The sequence below is a fragment of the Canis lupus genome, chromosome 12 (assembly GCF_003254725.2).
Source record: "Canis lupus dingo isolate Sandy chromosome 12, ASM325472v2, whole genome shotgun sequence".
Lineage (NCBI taxonomy): Eukaryota > Metazoa > Chordata > Mammalia > Carnivora > Canidae > Canis > Canis lupus.
In genome coordinates, this window is record NC_064254.1 from 27,411,049 (window position 1) to 27,427,666 (window position 16,618).

The 16,618-nt window shown below is 36.2% G+C and overlaps 1 protein-coding gene across 1 annotated transcript in view; it reads right to left on the bottom strand.

Moving 5' to 3' along the window:
* The window catches only part of EYS (eyes shut homolog), a 1,522,493-nt gene that overhangs the window by 37,968 nt on the left and 1,467,907 nt on the right, over positions 1-16,618 (bottom strand). Inside the window, exon 37 of the mRNA XM_025419151.3 lies at positions 12,633-12,807. Within this exon, the coding sequence (XP_025274936.3) occupies positions 12,633-12,807 (175 nt within the window). The remainder of the gene's footprint in view (positions 1-12,632; positions 12,808-16,618) is intronic.

Sequence of the window (16,618 nt, forward strand, 5' to 3'; positions counted from 1 at the left end):
AGAGATCAGGTCTGTTTTGCTCTCTTTTGCAGTCCCAGGCCCTACAACAGTTCCTGGCATATAGCAATTTTTCATTGAACATCTGGGGAATAAATAGGTAAGTAAATGAATGAGTCATAGCTGGGGGACAAGGAAGTGGATGGATGCAAAGAGCCCTGGGCAGGGAAATGGCTCTGAGGATGGAGAGGTAGAAGCAGATGTGACAAACATTTGGTAAATGCTGGTTTGAAAGATGAAAGGTTATAGTAATGGCAAACATTTACTGAGGCTTACCATATCCCAGGCATTCTTCTTAGCACTTTAAATGTATTAATTCATTTAATCCTCCCTACGATCCTATTAGGAGGATACTATTATCTCCTCATGTTGCAGAGGAGGAACCTGAGGAACAGAGGAGTTAAGCAAATTGTGTGGCAATTTGTGGGTGAGGGAACCCATGCATGTAACTGCTGTTCTATGTCTCTCAATCTATGGAAATCTTTGGGGTTTCAAAATTAAATGACTGAAAGAGTATAGTGCCATTATTGGGAATAGGGACATCTGGAGAATATAGTTTAATGGAAACATATAAAAATCTTCTTTTAGCTACAGAGTTGGAGGTGACAGCAGTGATAAAAGGGCTTTTTTCCTTTAAGTATCTAGTGATACGGCTCTTCAACTTGATGAGAAGTGAGGATGTAAGTAAGACGGATTTGTAAATTAAGCAGATCAGCAGACAAACGGCAGAAGCACCTACTGAATAAGCTAAGAATATTCAAAAGATACTGAGGAATCATTGATATTATATATAGAACTGTTTTCTTAAGTCCATTCCAAAAATGTTAGCTATCCTCAATTGTTAATACATAAAGAATAGTTTGTGAGTTCTTCTGCCTCTAAACATGGAGAGATGATAACACAGAAGAAAGTGTTAGGCACTTTATAAATATGAGTAGCAGCTGGTCACGATGGCAATCGAGAATTGAGTATTGGAGTATTTTACTAATATAGCTAATTATTTTACATCTGTGCATTTAGAATGAAACTGTTTTAAATTTCTAAATTGCAGATAAACTGAGTTTTATTGCCAGTTTTATAGCTCAGAGACATCTATGGATTAATTTTTTTCTTGTTACAATAGATATTCAACATGAAGAATTTAATTTTCTTGTAATTAGGCAATCCTATGACTTCTAAGGTTTAAGATGAACGTTGACATATAAAAGTTAACTGAAAGTGAGATGATGGAAGATTTAATATTCTATGTCTGAATATCACTTAAACATCATTCAGTTGCTTAGTAAATATTCACCAAAGGAGAAGTATGGTATACTGCTCTACTCTGTTACCAAGGTGAATACAAAGCAGAAAACATGGTTTTTCCTCCCAAGGGCTTTATGATAATTTATTTACATAAATTATTCATATGAAATATATATATGTAAAATATATTATTCAAAGTTTTTCAGAGCCTCACTTTAGTCCAGGCACCATTTTAAGTATTTTTTTTTTTTTTTTTTTAGGTAGTGACTCATTTAATACCCATATTAACCCTCTGAGGTAAATGCAATTATTAGTTTTCAGTGTGTAGTTAAAAAACAGAGACTTAGAGAAATATAACCCCTGCCTAACCTTCTTTTTCAGTTTATCACAGATTCTATTGCTTTGCATAAGAGAAATTCTTTTACATATGTTGAGGCTAATGAGGGCAAGTTATTAGAATCATCACTGTGAGATGAGAGCAGAAAAGAGGGGATGCCTGGCTGGCTCAGTTGGTAGAATGTGTGACTCTGGGTCTCAGAGTTGTGAGTTTGAGCCCTATGTTGGGTGTAGAGATTACTTAAAAATAAAATCTTAAAAAAGAAAAAGTTTTTGGAGAAAATTTACCTTGAGCTGGATCTGTAAGAAAATTATGGTTACAGATTTGTGGGTTTTCTGTGCATAAGTAAAATCACAGATACAGTACTTAAAATGAAATCTATGTAATGTGATAATAAAGCTAATATGAATAATGGAATTAATGCATGTTATTTAGCAACAGATGGTCACATAGCTTAAAGGACTCCACTTCTGCATATACAACTTATTTCTCTGTTATTTGAAGGAAAAGAGAAACATACATGAATCTCCTCCTTAGATAGACCATCTGTTGTACTGAATGACTTCATGTCAGTTTGCTTTCCTTTATGATTTATTTCCATTTCAGTAATAAACTGGGAGAATAAGGTAAGTGTGATATGATGGATATCATTTTACCTGCCAAAATTTACTCAAATGTACAATTTGAGTACATGTACGTGCTCAAATACATGCTCAAAATTTGAGCCTTTGAAAAATATGCACACAACAGTAAAACAAATGAACCTCACTCTACAGTAGAACGTGATGGCATGTCAAGACAGAACATGCTTACAAGGAAGGGTTGCTATAATCACTCCACCTACTAAGTTTCCCCATGGCCTTCCCTTCTTTGCTGGTGAGATCATTCACCAAACTCTGATGACACCACACAGAGTGTAGAAGGATGAGAAGAAGCTACTCTTTACATACTAAAAAAAGTATTGGCAGTTGTCTGTGGGCCTCAGCCCTAATGGTTCTGTCCTCCAAGTGTAAAGGCCTAACCGTTGTTTCATGTTAACAGTTGGATTCAGTTCCTCTTAGTGAGGGAATTGTCTTTGGGGAATTATTTACATGAGCTTCTTGGAGTAGATGGTGGACCCTAGCTGTAGTAATGTGAGCATGAGCTTGGACTACAAAAAGAAAATAGCTAAATCGCTCTGCCTAGGGCTAGACGGGAAATTTGGTTTGTTCTAACCTAGAGAGTCAGTTGGAGCAAAATAAAGCAATGACAAGAAGATACAGATTAAGTGGAGTGGAGTGGCCATGTATTTTTTCTGCAGGGATGGGATGGCCAAAACACAAGTTGAAAGTTGTTTAGGTGGCTATAATATAAACAGTTTCCCTCTATAGCTCCCCCTGTACCTATATAAACTGTCTGATCTATCTCAAAGTGTGAACGCTTTTGTTAATTTGGTGGAAATCAAATAAGTTGCCACTTTTAGACGTACATTGTATGGAGCAGAGTCTGTATGGGTGGGAAGGAGACCTGCAACCAGAGAAGGTTTTGAGAATATACCCAATCCTCCTGGAATCTGCATTAACCTTGGAAAGATCTTTGGACTTCCACAGTGTAGGGACCTCTCAAGAGTCTAGGAGAAAGCAACTGACATCTGATTACAAAGCAGGAGAAAAAAGACATTCCCCTTAAACCACAGTAATAGGGAGGCCTGCTAAAATCTACATTGAATTCTTACTTCGACCGTTATTTTCTCTCGATTTAAATAATAAAGGTATGAACTTCTTTTGGAATTTACATCCTTCAAATACATTTTTCCAAAGGTGGCATCAAATAATGGATTTGCATAGTTTTGGCAACTAAGAACTGAGGGTGAGGAAAGACTGGAATAAAATATCCCCACATTTTTTTTTAATCCCCACATTTTAAAAGTAGCTATCTATAACTGGTAAAAGCATGCTATACTTTATTTTATACTTTATGAATTTTCAAATTAGACAAAAATGTATATTATATGTACTATTGTTTTAAAATTCAAATACAAAAGTAGAAAAAATAGTGTAAATCTATCTCCCTAAACAGTTTCAAACGATCAATTTTTAGCTCTTAAGTTTCATTTGCTTCTTTGTCTACTCTTTTTATTGTTTGGCCAAAATGTTTTGAAGCCATTCCCATTTTTACAGTACACATATACTATAAATATTTCAGTATATATCACCAGCAGATAAGAAACAAAAAAAACCACAATGTAAAATCTGTATTGTACCCAACAAAAATGACATTGATATCTCATGATCATCTAATTTTTGTGCTCAGTTAATTATCATTGTCTCAAAAAGTTTCTTTGTTTTTTTTTTTTTTTTGACAGTTCATCAGGATCCAAACAAGTTGCACAAATGCATCTACAGAGTATGTGTCTTAAGGCTTGTTACCTAGATAAAAATTCTCCCATTGCATTTCTTTCCATCTGTATGCTTTGTGTGTTGTTTGTACAGTAGAATTTGCCATATACTAGATTTGGTTGTTTATATACTTATAATACCATTTAGCTTGTTCTCATCTATGGCCCTTATTTTTCAGAGTCTCGTAGATATAGAGGCTTGATTAGATTCATGTTCAGGTTTTTTAATGCATTAGAGGTGGTACTGTGTAGGTAATGACATCTTACCAGGAGGCATATAATGTTTGCTCCACATTTAATTATGACTAGCCAGTTGGTTCAAGTGGTGTTAGCTTGATCCAGCCATTATATAGTTTTCTATCAACCTTTCAGTAAATGATTCAAGTAGCCATTATTTTCTGTGTTATAAAATGGTGATATTTCTAATTTCCATTATTTATCCTGCACTTAAATTAGCTCAGTTCGAATAAGAACTACTTCTCATCACTTATCTGGCTAGTTAATATTATTTAGTATTAGTTACCTATTGCTGCATAATAAATTACTCCAGACCTTAATGGTTCAAGGCAATAATAACCATTTTTTATTATTATGGACTCATAATAGGTTATTCTGCTCTCAGGCTTGCCACCTGTAAATTTGTTCTCTATACAACTGCCAGAGGAACTATATAAAATAGAGCCTGACCATTATTAAAACTGTTCAGTGGGTAGAATCATTTTATCCTTTAATTTCACAATTTAAGGAAGGAATAAGTGCTAACAACTTTTCACCTAGCTTTGAAGTCACAAGCTGTCATTTATAGAACATCTTATTATTTATCCAGGTCAGCATCTATTCAGTGTGGGAAGGGACTACAGAAGGATGTATCTCTTAGGAGGGCCACTGGGAGGCTGGCTACTATACTCTTTATAGAAAAGGAAGGTTGAACCTACCCATCTTTCCCTTTAGTTGGATTTCAGAATAATGAGTGGTACACTAGCAATCTCCATAGGTGACAAGTTTTCTTTGGTGGAATGTGTGTATAGAGTATCATTATAACTACATGTATTTTATATATTGGTATGTTTAAACCCATTACAGATATTATTCTCTGGGATTCTGAAATTGTTCCATCTTTAGCCAGTGGGAGTCTCTTAAAGTTGGCTTCTGTCCTCTTTCAAAATCACCCTAGTGGTCTTTGACAACTCTCCTGCTTTCAGGCACAAAAAGACATCCAGGATCATATCATACATTTCCTACCCCAGAGTTGAATGTCCAATTATACCAGAAGTTCTGGTTTATTTTTTAATTTTTTTTAGAAGTCATGTTTATTTTTTGTGGAAAATGCTGCTTGGAGATAAAGATTTTGGTATTAGAGTTTTCATTCCTACCCAATCACTGTTGTTTCTGGATTTCTTTAGTGGACATAGCTAGGAAATAATTAAGTCATGAATTCATATGTTATTTCTAGTTCAAATTAAAAATGAGAAGGTTTTTACTTTTTTGATTTTATGTCTATATTGCTTTTCTCTTATGCTGAAAATCTTGGTTCCTAATGAGAAATATTAAGATAATTACTCATTTGGTTTATATCCATCCATTCATTCATCCATCCATCCATCAAGCTATCTTGCTACCTAGCTGTTTTATTTTTATCTCTAGTTTCAGAATAATATCAATGCTACCATTTACATCAAGACCATAAGATGCAATATAAAATATCTTTATGGTTCTTTTTGTCTTTGGATATAACTCACTGTACAGTCAATTAGTAATTATTTGAATTAAATGTCTCCTAGGTTATGCCACCAATTTGTTTTTTTTAATATTTTAAAAATTTATTTATTCATGAGAGACACACAGAGAGAGGCAGAGACACAGGCAGAAGAAGAAGCAGGCTCCATGCAGGGAGCCCAACGTGGGACTTGATCCTGGGACTCCAGGATCATGACCTGAGCTGAAGGCGGTGCTAAACCGCTGAGCCACCCAGGCTGCCCTATGCCACCAATTTGAAATACAGTTAGATTCATTTATTTCCTTATTTTCTTTTCAATGCTTAAGAATTACTCCTTTCTCTTTTTTTTTCATCTTCCAGGTGAAACACTGACCTAGTTCCAAATAAAAACAATGAAGCAGACTATATTTTTAAAAGTCCAGCTTTCATGCCTGTTACTTCTCCTTGTTCTCTTTCTCATTCTCAGGTAACCATTTATAATTTTTTTCTGTAATCTTCCTCTGTTTTTTCTCCTTAGAAAAACATGAGCACATGTGTATGTGTATATATAATACACATATTTATATGAGTGTATTTATATCTATTTATCTATATTATTCCCTTTCCTTGCATGCTTTGCTTCTTTACCATACTATTTTCACTTACTGTATCCTAAGGATCAGTAACATATAACGATTTTTATAGCCATGTCCTCTGTTGTGTAAATGTTCTTTAGCTTTACCAGTCAGATACCTAGTGATGAACAGCTTGTGTTTAAACAAATAGTTTGCTCTGGTAACGACAGTGTCTACTTCTCTACAGCCCTGCCACTAAATTAGGCAATTTTTGAACTTTCTCTTAATCTCAAAGGTAAGAAAAAATATTAGCTTTAACTTGGAATCCCTAGAAAACAGAGATTAAAAGCAATTCCAGGGAAATGAAGGGGTCCTCTGCCTCGTAAGCAAGAGTAAGAAAAGAACAAAGGGAGAGGAAGGAAAAAAACCAAATGGGAGGTGGTGAGTTACCTAGCTGGCTACACCGGCTGGTTGCTTGGAGAGGGAGTGTTTCTTGAGGAGCTGGAGAGTGATATACAATTCTTGGGGATACTGAGTGGGAGAAAGTCCAGCAGGAGCAGACAGGGTGACAGCAGGCCATGTGACACCTTGAATAGCAGAAGCAAGAACTCATGTTTTGCTGCACTGGCAATGAAAGATGAAGGGACATTTTGAGCAGGAAAGAGAAGCAGAGTTTTTAGCAAGATTCAGGGGGAGGGGGTTTAGAGAGTAGGGTGCTAGTTGGCGAATGATAGCACCGTCAGGCATAGGAGCCCTAGTAGACTGCACTAAACTCTGCTGGGTGAGATCAGAGGACAAAATGGGCAAGGAACTCTTCATTTGGAGAATTTGGGGACCCCAGAGAGTCTACAATTGGGGACCTTCTAACATTTTTCTCACGTTTTTCTGTCATAAGTATTTATTTTTCAGAGGAAAGGAATTTTAGGTTTCACCTAATTCTCAGACATCTGTGAGCCAAAAAATAATCAGGAAACCCAGGGTTGGTGAGATTCTGTGCTCACTGATAGATTCATTTATGAACTTACTATAAATCTTGGGTGCATTTCACCTCTTGGATCCACATTCTCTCTGAACTCCTATTGTACCTACTGTCTGTGCAGCTCACTTTTACATTTAGCTGGTTTTTGTAAGTTTTGGCTTTCCTACACTGTTCTTTTCTTCAAGGAACACATGTCATATCACCCTCAGTCATCATCAGAATATGACTTTATGGTGTTAAAAGAAACTGAGGCATATTAAAAATTTTGAGTTTATTTGAGCAAAGATTGATTTGAACTGGACAGCCTCCAGTCTAGCAGACAGAAAGGAGCTCCAAGGAGCTGTACCAAATGAAAGACTTTTACCGCTGGCAGAAGGGAGTAGGAACAAGGAAGTTATACCGGCAAAAAAAGTAGACTGGTTATTGCAATGTCACTTCCCTTTAGGGAAGGGGTCTATCAGATTATCTAAGTCGTATTGATCAGGTGATTCCTGATTGACTGGTTTCAGATTTCACTTCTGGGACAGCCTAAACTGTAGTGAAGTCGAATCTCCGTTTGGTGATGTAGGGCTTAGCATAAGCAACTCCATTTTGGGCCTGTTGTTTTGTTTTTAACAAAGGTCAAGCAAAATGCAAATTAAATGATATAAAATCTGCTTAAAAACATGTTGCACAAAACACATGTACATATATGGGTAAGCTACAACTAAACAAACCTTTTCTCTTAGCCTTGGCTGCTGACTAACAAGAGAAATAGCTTACTGCTTTTCTGTTGCATCAGAGCTTATCCCAGGAGCATGAAGTCCTTACATGAACTCTGCCTTATTATACTCTCATTTGAGAAACTGCATTAGAACACAACTGGATCTGTGTATGCTGACGTACTTGGAGTAGGAAAGCAGGGCTTGCAGTGGTTTACAGAGTCCCAGAGCACAGTCCCCACCTTATCAAGCCTGACCTCTCACCTTACTTGGCACAAGGCTTCCCCTTAGGTATCAACAATGCTTCCTACTCCCAGCTGTGGGAGTAGGAACCAAATGGAGCATTTTGAATTCTTTTTTTAAAAAAATTATACCATTCAGCTATGCATTGTTAAGACACTGACCAGCTTTGAGATTTTGCTTTTAAAATTTATTCCAAACACCATGACATTTATACTTCTGGGTTGGGACTTACCTCTTGAGCATTTAGGAAATATTTTATTATATGTCTTAGTTATTTTTCAGAAAAAGACCAAACTTTAGCTTTGATCTGTCTATATTATTACCTAGAAATTCAATGTAATATTACTCTGCTTCAGGTAAAAAAATAAAATCATAGAGCCATGTAAAGTTAAAAGCCTGGGATAGAGGAAAACTTCTTAAACACCACTGAAAAGTAATTACAAAGAAAATAGCTTCTTTTGAAAAGGGATTCTTATTATTGAGATGAGAGCAGCATTACAAAACTTACCAAAAGGAGTAAAATTCTCCGTAAACTCTTGCTACTAGAGCTGAATGACTGTGAGTGGGCACCTTAATACTTTTAAACAGCTTTATTGAAGTGTAATTTACATACCATAAAATTTACCTCTTTTAAATTCAGGGAGCTGTACTTTTAATAAGTAATTATATAATACTCACAGGAGCTACATCTGACTAGATACGTGTTTTGTATGTAGTTAATATGGTACATATTTTGTATTTTGTTTATTTATTTAAAAAAGATTTTAAAAATAATTTATTTATTTGAGAGAGGGAGAGTGAGTGGGAGGGAGAGGGAAAGAGTATCTGAAGCAGACTCCATGCTGAGCACAGAGCCTTATGTGGAGCTTGATCTCATGAGCCTGAGATCATGACCTGAGCCAAAACCAAGAGTCGAATGAGCCACCAGAGGCCTCTGTTGTTATTTTAATAAGAACCCAAATATTGGCCCCAATTTTGGTAAGAAGGATTTTAGAATCCTATAAAGAAACTTATCAGAGGTATCATTCCCATTGTACATAATTAATCAAGTCTATTTGTTATTCAAGTCAAGGCTCTCATGTTAGACTATGAGATACAGTTTTCTACCCACACAGGAATTGATGAAACCCCCAGGCTCTGTGTCATGACGTAAGTTACTTCCAGTTTGGAGAAAATATGGAATGTCAATTGAAGACAACTTCATTTTTTAAAAAAAATTAAGAATAAATGAACAGATTACACACTACAGATAAAGAGATACTTAACACATTTGTTACCTTATCTATATTATTAGCTGCTTTTAAAATGCTTTAAATTTCTTGTTATTTAGGTTCTGAAAGAGTTTTGATCCAGGAACTAGAAGATTTGATTTTGGGGCCTGCTGTACACTTTTAAGATGCTGGTTTATCCTCTTGATTCACTTGCAATCTTAGTTTCCCATCCATTAAATTGGGACTAGGATATCTGCCTTGACTAATTTAGGAAGGTGTAATTAGGGGAAATGGAAATAATGTATGCAAAAAATGCTCTGTTAGCCACAAACTTCTGTGCAATTATATGGTATTACTTTTATTATCACAAATCAAGAAAATTTTCTATATTAATCGAAATAATCTGCAAATAGTTCTGAATGTCTGTCTACACTTGGCATTATACTTTCCAAGATAAACACTTGTGGCTTTTTTTTTAAAAGGTTTTATTTATTTATTCATGAGAGACACAAAGGCAGAGGGAAAGGCAGAGGGAAAGGCAGGCTCCATGTAGGGAGCCTGACGTGGGACTTGATCCCAGGTCTCTGGGATCAGGCCCTAGGCTGAAGGCAGTGCTAAACCGCTGAGCCACCTGGGCTGCCCACACTTGTGGCTTTTAAATGGAAACAGACCCTTTGTTCCACATGGAATAATGAGTTGGAGTGAATGTCCTACTTGGGCTTTCCATTTTCTTTGCTTTCTTTATAAAGATTTTATTTATTTATTTATTTATTTATTTATTTATTTATCCATAAGAGCACAAGCAAGGGGAGCATCAGGCTCCCCGCTGAGCAGTGAGCCGGATGTGGGGCTCAGTCCCAGGACCCTGAGATCATGACCTGAGCTAAAGGCAGATACCTAACCTACCGAGCCACCCAGGCACCCCTTTCTTCTGCTTTCTTCCTGTCACTTCCCACTGTTTGTTATCACATTCTTTATTACTATCAGTATAGTATCACATTACAAGATAACGAATCACCTCAGAGGTGACCTGAAGAATGACCACATTTCTTTAGATAAAGTGAGATAAATTTGTTCTTTTGCATAATTAAGCTTGGCTGCAGAGCAAATTAGAATGCCTAAGTTATAAAGCAAACCTAAAGGTTTCATTAAAAATTGTAAAGAAGGGGGATCCCTGGGTGGCGCAGCAGTTTAGCGCCTGCCTTTGGCCCAGGGCGCGATCCTGGAGACTCGGGATCGAATCCCACGTCGGGCTCCCTCTGCCTATGTCTCTGCCTCTCTCTCTCTCACTGTGTGCCTATCAAAAAAAAAAAAAAAAAAATTGTAAAGAAGGAACAGTAAAATCATAATGGTTAAGCTAATTTGAATTTATATTGCTCCATGGTGGTGGTGTACCAAGCTTCAGGTTTTGTCTTTAGCACTTCCATGGACTTGATCACATTATACATTTTTTCTTCACAAGTTTCCATAAAGTTGAGCTCACGCTTTTACCTTACTGTTTAGCACATTAGGTGTCTTGGATCTACCTGAACACATCAAGCCTTTTCATATTTGTTTTGGATTAATTTAGATTTAACTCCCCCACTGACCTTCCTCCCACAATCATAATCAGTAGGTCATAGTATACCATGAAAATTTCTCTATAATATTTTCTGAATTAATTCTTTCCTTTTTTTTAAATGGCTATTTCTTGAAATCAGGCCCTTCATAATGTGCTTAGATTTTCCAAAACTGTCTCCTAGTGATTCTGTGATACATCCATGCTGCAAAGGGATGTTTACATGTTTACAGGATTGTCTTTACTATGGCTTTTTCTTGCCTAGAAACTGTTTATGTCTTATTCTTGAGAACAATCAAATCTGTTATCTATCACGTAAGTTTCTCTTCCTTCTATACTTCATCTGCCCCATTTCTCATACTTAATCAATTACAATATTCTGTTCAGTCAGTTTGGCTTCATTCTCATGATCATCATGGGATCACCTTGCTTGTCCTTACATTTGCATTAGTGCTTAGAATCTTTGGAATACAGATTCCTTCTGCTCATTGGTTCATTAATGGAACAATTAATGAATGTCTATTCTATGCTGGGCAACTCTTCAAGGTATGAGGGGTACAATGATAGAATGAAAGATCAGGTCCATTGTCAGGGAAAAATAATAACTAACACATAAACAGGCAAACAAAGAGAATGATATTTATGGAGAAAGGAAAATGTGATGATGTGATGGAGAATGAGTAGAGTGAGGGATAGTTTTGAGTTGATCTAAGGGAGCACTTTTCTGAGGAGGTGATATGAAGGAGGCAGCCAAATGGAGACTGAGTGCAAGGGTGATCCTGCCTCTGCTGGAAGACACAGGTCTAGGAGCAGAAATGAGCTGGATGTGTTCAAAAGACGAAGTAGGGTAACTGGACTTGAGCGTAATGAGGGAGGGGTAAGAGAGAAGATCTAAGAGGCTGCAGAGGCCAGATTATGTAGGGCCTATAAGAAACTAAACAGTAGAGTGGAAGAAATGGGAAGATTGAGTGCTTACTTTCTCTTTCTTTGGCACATTCCAAGATAACCCTCTTATATTACCTGTGCAGGGAGGAAATGATCAACAAAAGAAGTTCTTCATAAGACAACATTCCTTTGTTCTTCCCATTTAACAAGTCCATGTTTTTTCTTCATACTAAAGTAGTTCAGAAGTCAAATCACACAGCTTTGCTAGCTAGGGTCCACCTAGCGAGGACGCTTTCTTTTTTTTCTTTTTTTTTAAAGATTTTATTTATTTATTCATGAGGGACACCAAGGGAGGCAGAGATATGGGCAGATGAAGAAGCAGGTTCCATGCAGGGAGCCCGATGTGAGACTCCATCTCGGGACTCCAGGACCACGCCCTGAGCCAAAGGCAGACACACTCAACCACCGAGCCACCCAGGCGTCCCACGAGTACCCTTTCTAACAGAGCTCAAACCTAAATATGAAAGCAAATCCCAGTAGGCAAATTCTTGTATGATTAACATTTCTGGCAATACTTTCAATGTTATGAATTTAAGATTATTTTCCATGGTATCTGGAATGAGATGCAGTGACTCATTTCCATTGTTGAAAGAATTGAGAAGGTGGCATAAATGCTGCACCGACCCTTTTCCAGTTTTTATCTGTTGTCCAATCACCTAGGAAGTCCATATAAACATATTTTAAATGTGAACATCAGTCTGTGTGAGTGGAGTACTGCTTAGCATGCAAATAACTTGCTAGTTTATTTCTTAATAATATCATACTTACTATACAGTGAAACCAGTCTCTATGCACATCCCACCATTGGCACATTTCATTAAACTGCAGGGAGAAGCATCACACTGGCTAACACTGCGCCCAGCATTCGGGTGGCCCTCAGGGTTTCCCAGACCTCTGAAATGGTCCTTCTTCTCAGTGCGAACTTGCATAGTGAAAATACAACCTTGAAGAAAGGCAAAAATACTTCATGTAAAAAAAAACTGGAAGAAATAAAATGAGAAGTATTTTTGATTTTTAAAGCAGTGTTTTTTTTCAACAAAAAGTAATATATGTCAATTTTAAAGGAAAAACTATAAAAACTTAAAAACAGAGAAGCACAGAGAGAAAAATAAAAAAAATCTCTACAGTATCAACACTGTAGAAAGGACAATTTCTTTAAAAGATTAATTTATGTATTAGAGAGTGAGAACAGGGGTGGGGCAGAAAGAGAGAATCTCAAGCAGACTCCACACTGAGTGGGCAGCCCAATGCAGGGCTGGATCCCCAGGACCTGAGATCATGACCGGAGCTGAAACCAAGATTTGATTGCTCAACCAACTGAGCCATCCAGGCACCACTAGAAAAGACAATAATTATTAACATTTTGGTATATATTATATGCCACTAATTAACATGTATATATGTATATATATGCATATATATATACGCACACACAGCAGTTTTTCTAGCTATATTTTCTTTTAAACAAAAAATAGAATCCTGCATTAGATATATATCAGAAAGTATTCCAAGCATTTGTATATCATATCATAAATACCATTAACTCTTTTTTCATAGCATTGACTATTTTTAAATGATGGCATACAGTTTTTTTTATATATTTAATTAACCTTCAATTATTGGGCAACTGACTGAGTTCTACCTTTTTGCTATTAAAAATAATGCTATGATTAACATAAGCATATCCTTGTGTATTTGCTAATTATTTTCTTAGTAATAATTTCTAGCAGTGAAACTACTAGGGCAAATGATATGGATGCTTTGAAGGGTGCACCAATGTCATAGATGTTTTGCACAATTTTATCTCCCCCACTGGGTACTGGAACACCTGCTTCTTTACAAGTCACTACATGCAAGAGATTATTATGTTTCATTTTAAAATGAAATAAAGAATAAAATTTTCTTTTGCTATTTTTAATTGAGGTTTAAAACTTTTAAATAAATTTATTAGCCATTTGTATTTCTTCCTTTTCATTTGTTTATTATGTAATTTTTTCTCTGTTCATCCCTTTAAACATCAATTCAGAAGACCTGCTTACATGATGAGCATTTTAGTTGCTTGTCATGTATTGTTAATACTTTTTCAGTTTAGTATTTGCCATTTAATTTTGCCTATGTGAAACTTTTATTTTTTTTATGGAAAAATTTTGGAAAAGTTTTTAATATTTATGTCACAATACTCTCTTTTTTTCCCTCAAGGATTTGTCTCTGCATATATCCTTAGAAAGTTTTTTCCCAGTTATACACTGATCTTACTTATATATGGAATCTAAAAAATCACTCATATAAGCATAGAAGAATGGGGGTTGTCAGGGGATGGAAGTGGGAGAAATGGAGAAATGTTAGTCAAGTGGTACAAACTCTCACGTACAAGATGAGTAAGTTTTGGGGATCCAATGCATAGTTTGCACTGATAGTTAATAATACTGTATTATATGCTTGGAATTTGCTGAGAAAGTAAACTTTGTTTTCAACACACACACACACACACACACACACACAAGGTAACCATGTTAGTTAATGAATGTGTTAACTTGACCCCTTGGTACTCTTTTCACAATGTATATGTATACCAAACCATCATATTCTACACCTTAAATATATACTATTTTATTTGTCAATTATACTCAGTAGGGCTGGGAAAAGAAAGATCTTTCATACTCCAAGACAAGGAAAATATAAACAAAAAGGGCAGTTCAACAAAGGATTTATATGAAACTGTTTGGGATCCTGAGATGTGTTATAATTTTACTCATCTCCTTCTGCACTTAGAGTTTGTTCATAAAGTGTTTTTTTAAAAAAATATTTTATTTATTTATTTGAGAGAGAGAAAGAGAGAGAGCACAAACTGGGTGGGGGGTTGTGAGGGGGGAAGGAGAAGCAGACTCCCCAGGGAGCAGGGAGCCCAATGGGGCCCAATCCCAGGACTCCAAGATCATGACCGACCAGAAGGCAGATGCTTAACCAATGGAGCCACCCAGGTGCTCCCATAAAGTACTTTTAAGTTAATATGGTTATCAACCATAACTAGAGTCTTTAAAATGAGAAGCTAGGGCAGCCCGGGTGGCTCAGCAGTTTAGCACTGCCTTTGGCCCAGGGCCTGATCCTGGAGACCCGGGATTGAGTCCCACATCGGGCTCCCTGCATGGAGCCTGCTTCTCCCTCTGCCTGTGTCTCTGCCTCTCTCTCTCTCTCTGTCTTTCATGAATAAAAATAAATAAAAATTTAAAAAAAAGAGAAGATAAAGGCTAGACTGGATTTTACTTTCAAAACTTTCAGGAGCTAAATACATGAAATAATTCCTCTTGGTGAAAAATATGGGTTTAGTTTTGAAAGGTCAAGAATTTACTTTCCAACTTAATTTTCACTGGCATTTTCACTGACAAGCACCACTCTCAGCAGGCATTGATATTTTCTTATTGTGAGAGAACAGTGATTGTCCTTCCTCAGATTTAACCTTTATTATTTCTTCAAGTCCTGCCATCTGCTATTACAAAAAAAAAAAAAAAAAAAAAAAAGCTCTGCACAAAATGAAGAAATTAATGGATGCTACCAGCTTTATGCAGAATAACCAGATAACTTAATTAACGAAGCAGGGTTTCCCATGCTTTTTGTAGAGTGAAATGCACTCATCAGAGAGCAAAAGTACAAGATAGAGTCAGGTGGGTTTGGGTTCAACTGTAATCTCTGCCATGTAATGGGGAGATGGTCCACACTGAGTGCTGATTGCCAATCCTTGCACTTTTAAAATGGAGACAAGAATAACTATTCTCTGGGTTAAGAGGAATAAGGTAATATACATAAACTGGCCAGTATGACCATGGGCAATTAGTAGGTCTCATCATTCTACACTACCTCACTGTCTTTATAAAGGTGGGAACCTTTATAAAAATTATTTCCTTTTTAGCAAAAATTGAAGGATGCTAATATTAGCTTTTCGTAGTTTTTATAATCACACACTGAAAAAAACTTGTAAATGACTATAACAAGTATTAAATTCTGAAACTGTTCATTTAAAACTACTTCTTTATATGGATAAATGAAATGTTTTTGTTAGAAGGAACTGCTGAAATACATTTTTGGCTAAAAACATGGGAATGCTATATTTAGAGAAACATTTGGCTAATACAAATAGTTAATTGCTTTTCTTTTACAGAGAGATGCTTCATGTCAGTCAACATATGCAGCTCACAGGCAATTACAGTGGAAGCCATATGTAGAATATATATTGTATATTTTCAGTCTTATTCATAGAGCAAAGCATAATGTGCTTAGAGTAGCACCATGGAATAGCTATTCGATACAGACTTCCTGCAAATGGTACAGTGGTTATGAGAAAGACTTGGAAGCCATCAGCCATGTGTATATTGGAAAGTAGGAAGGGCAAAAAAGTGACAGCATTTTTTTGAGAGTAAAATAATATTTAAATTACTACAATAAGTCCTTTTTCGCCCCTCTTATGGGTTCTGGTTTGAAAAGTACCATGCAATTAAAAAGAGAGAGAGAAAGCTGAACTATCAAGAAACTGACAGTACTGACAGAGCAGGGCACTTTTAGTTGAAATAACATGTTCTCTACAGTGTTGTTACTGAATCTGAATCTATTTCAGGTCCACTCCGATATTCAGTTAGGTAATAAATATTTAGTAATCCTGGTATCAATGAACCCGAGCCGCTGCAACACTAGAATAATGGATGGGACAGTAGATTTCCTCATGTTCACACTAGTCCAAAGTAATTTTTAATTCTACATCA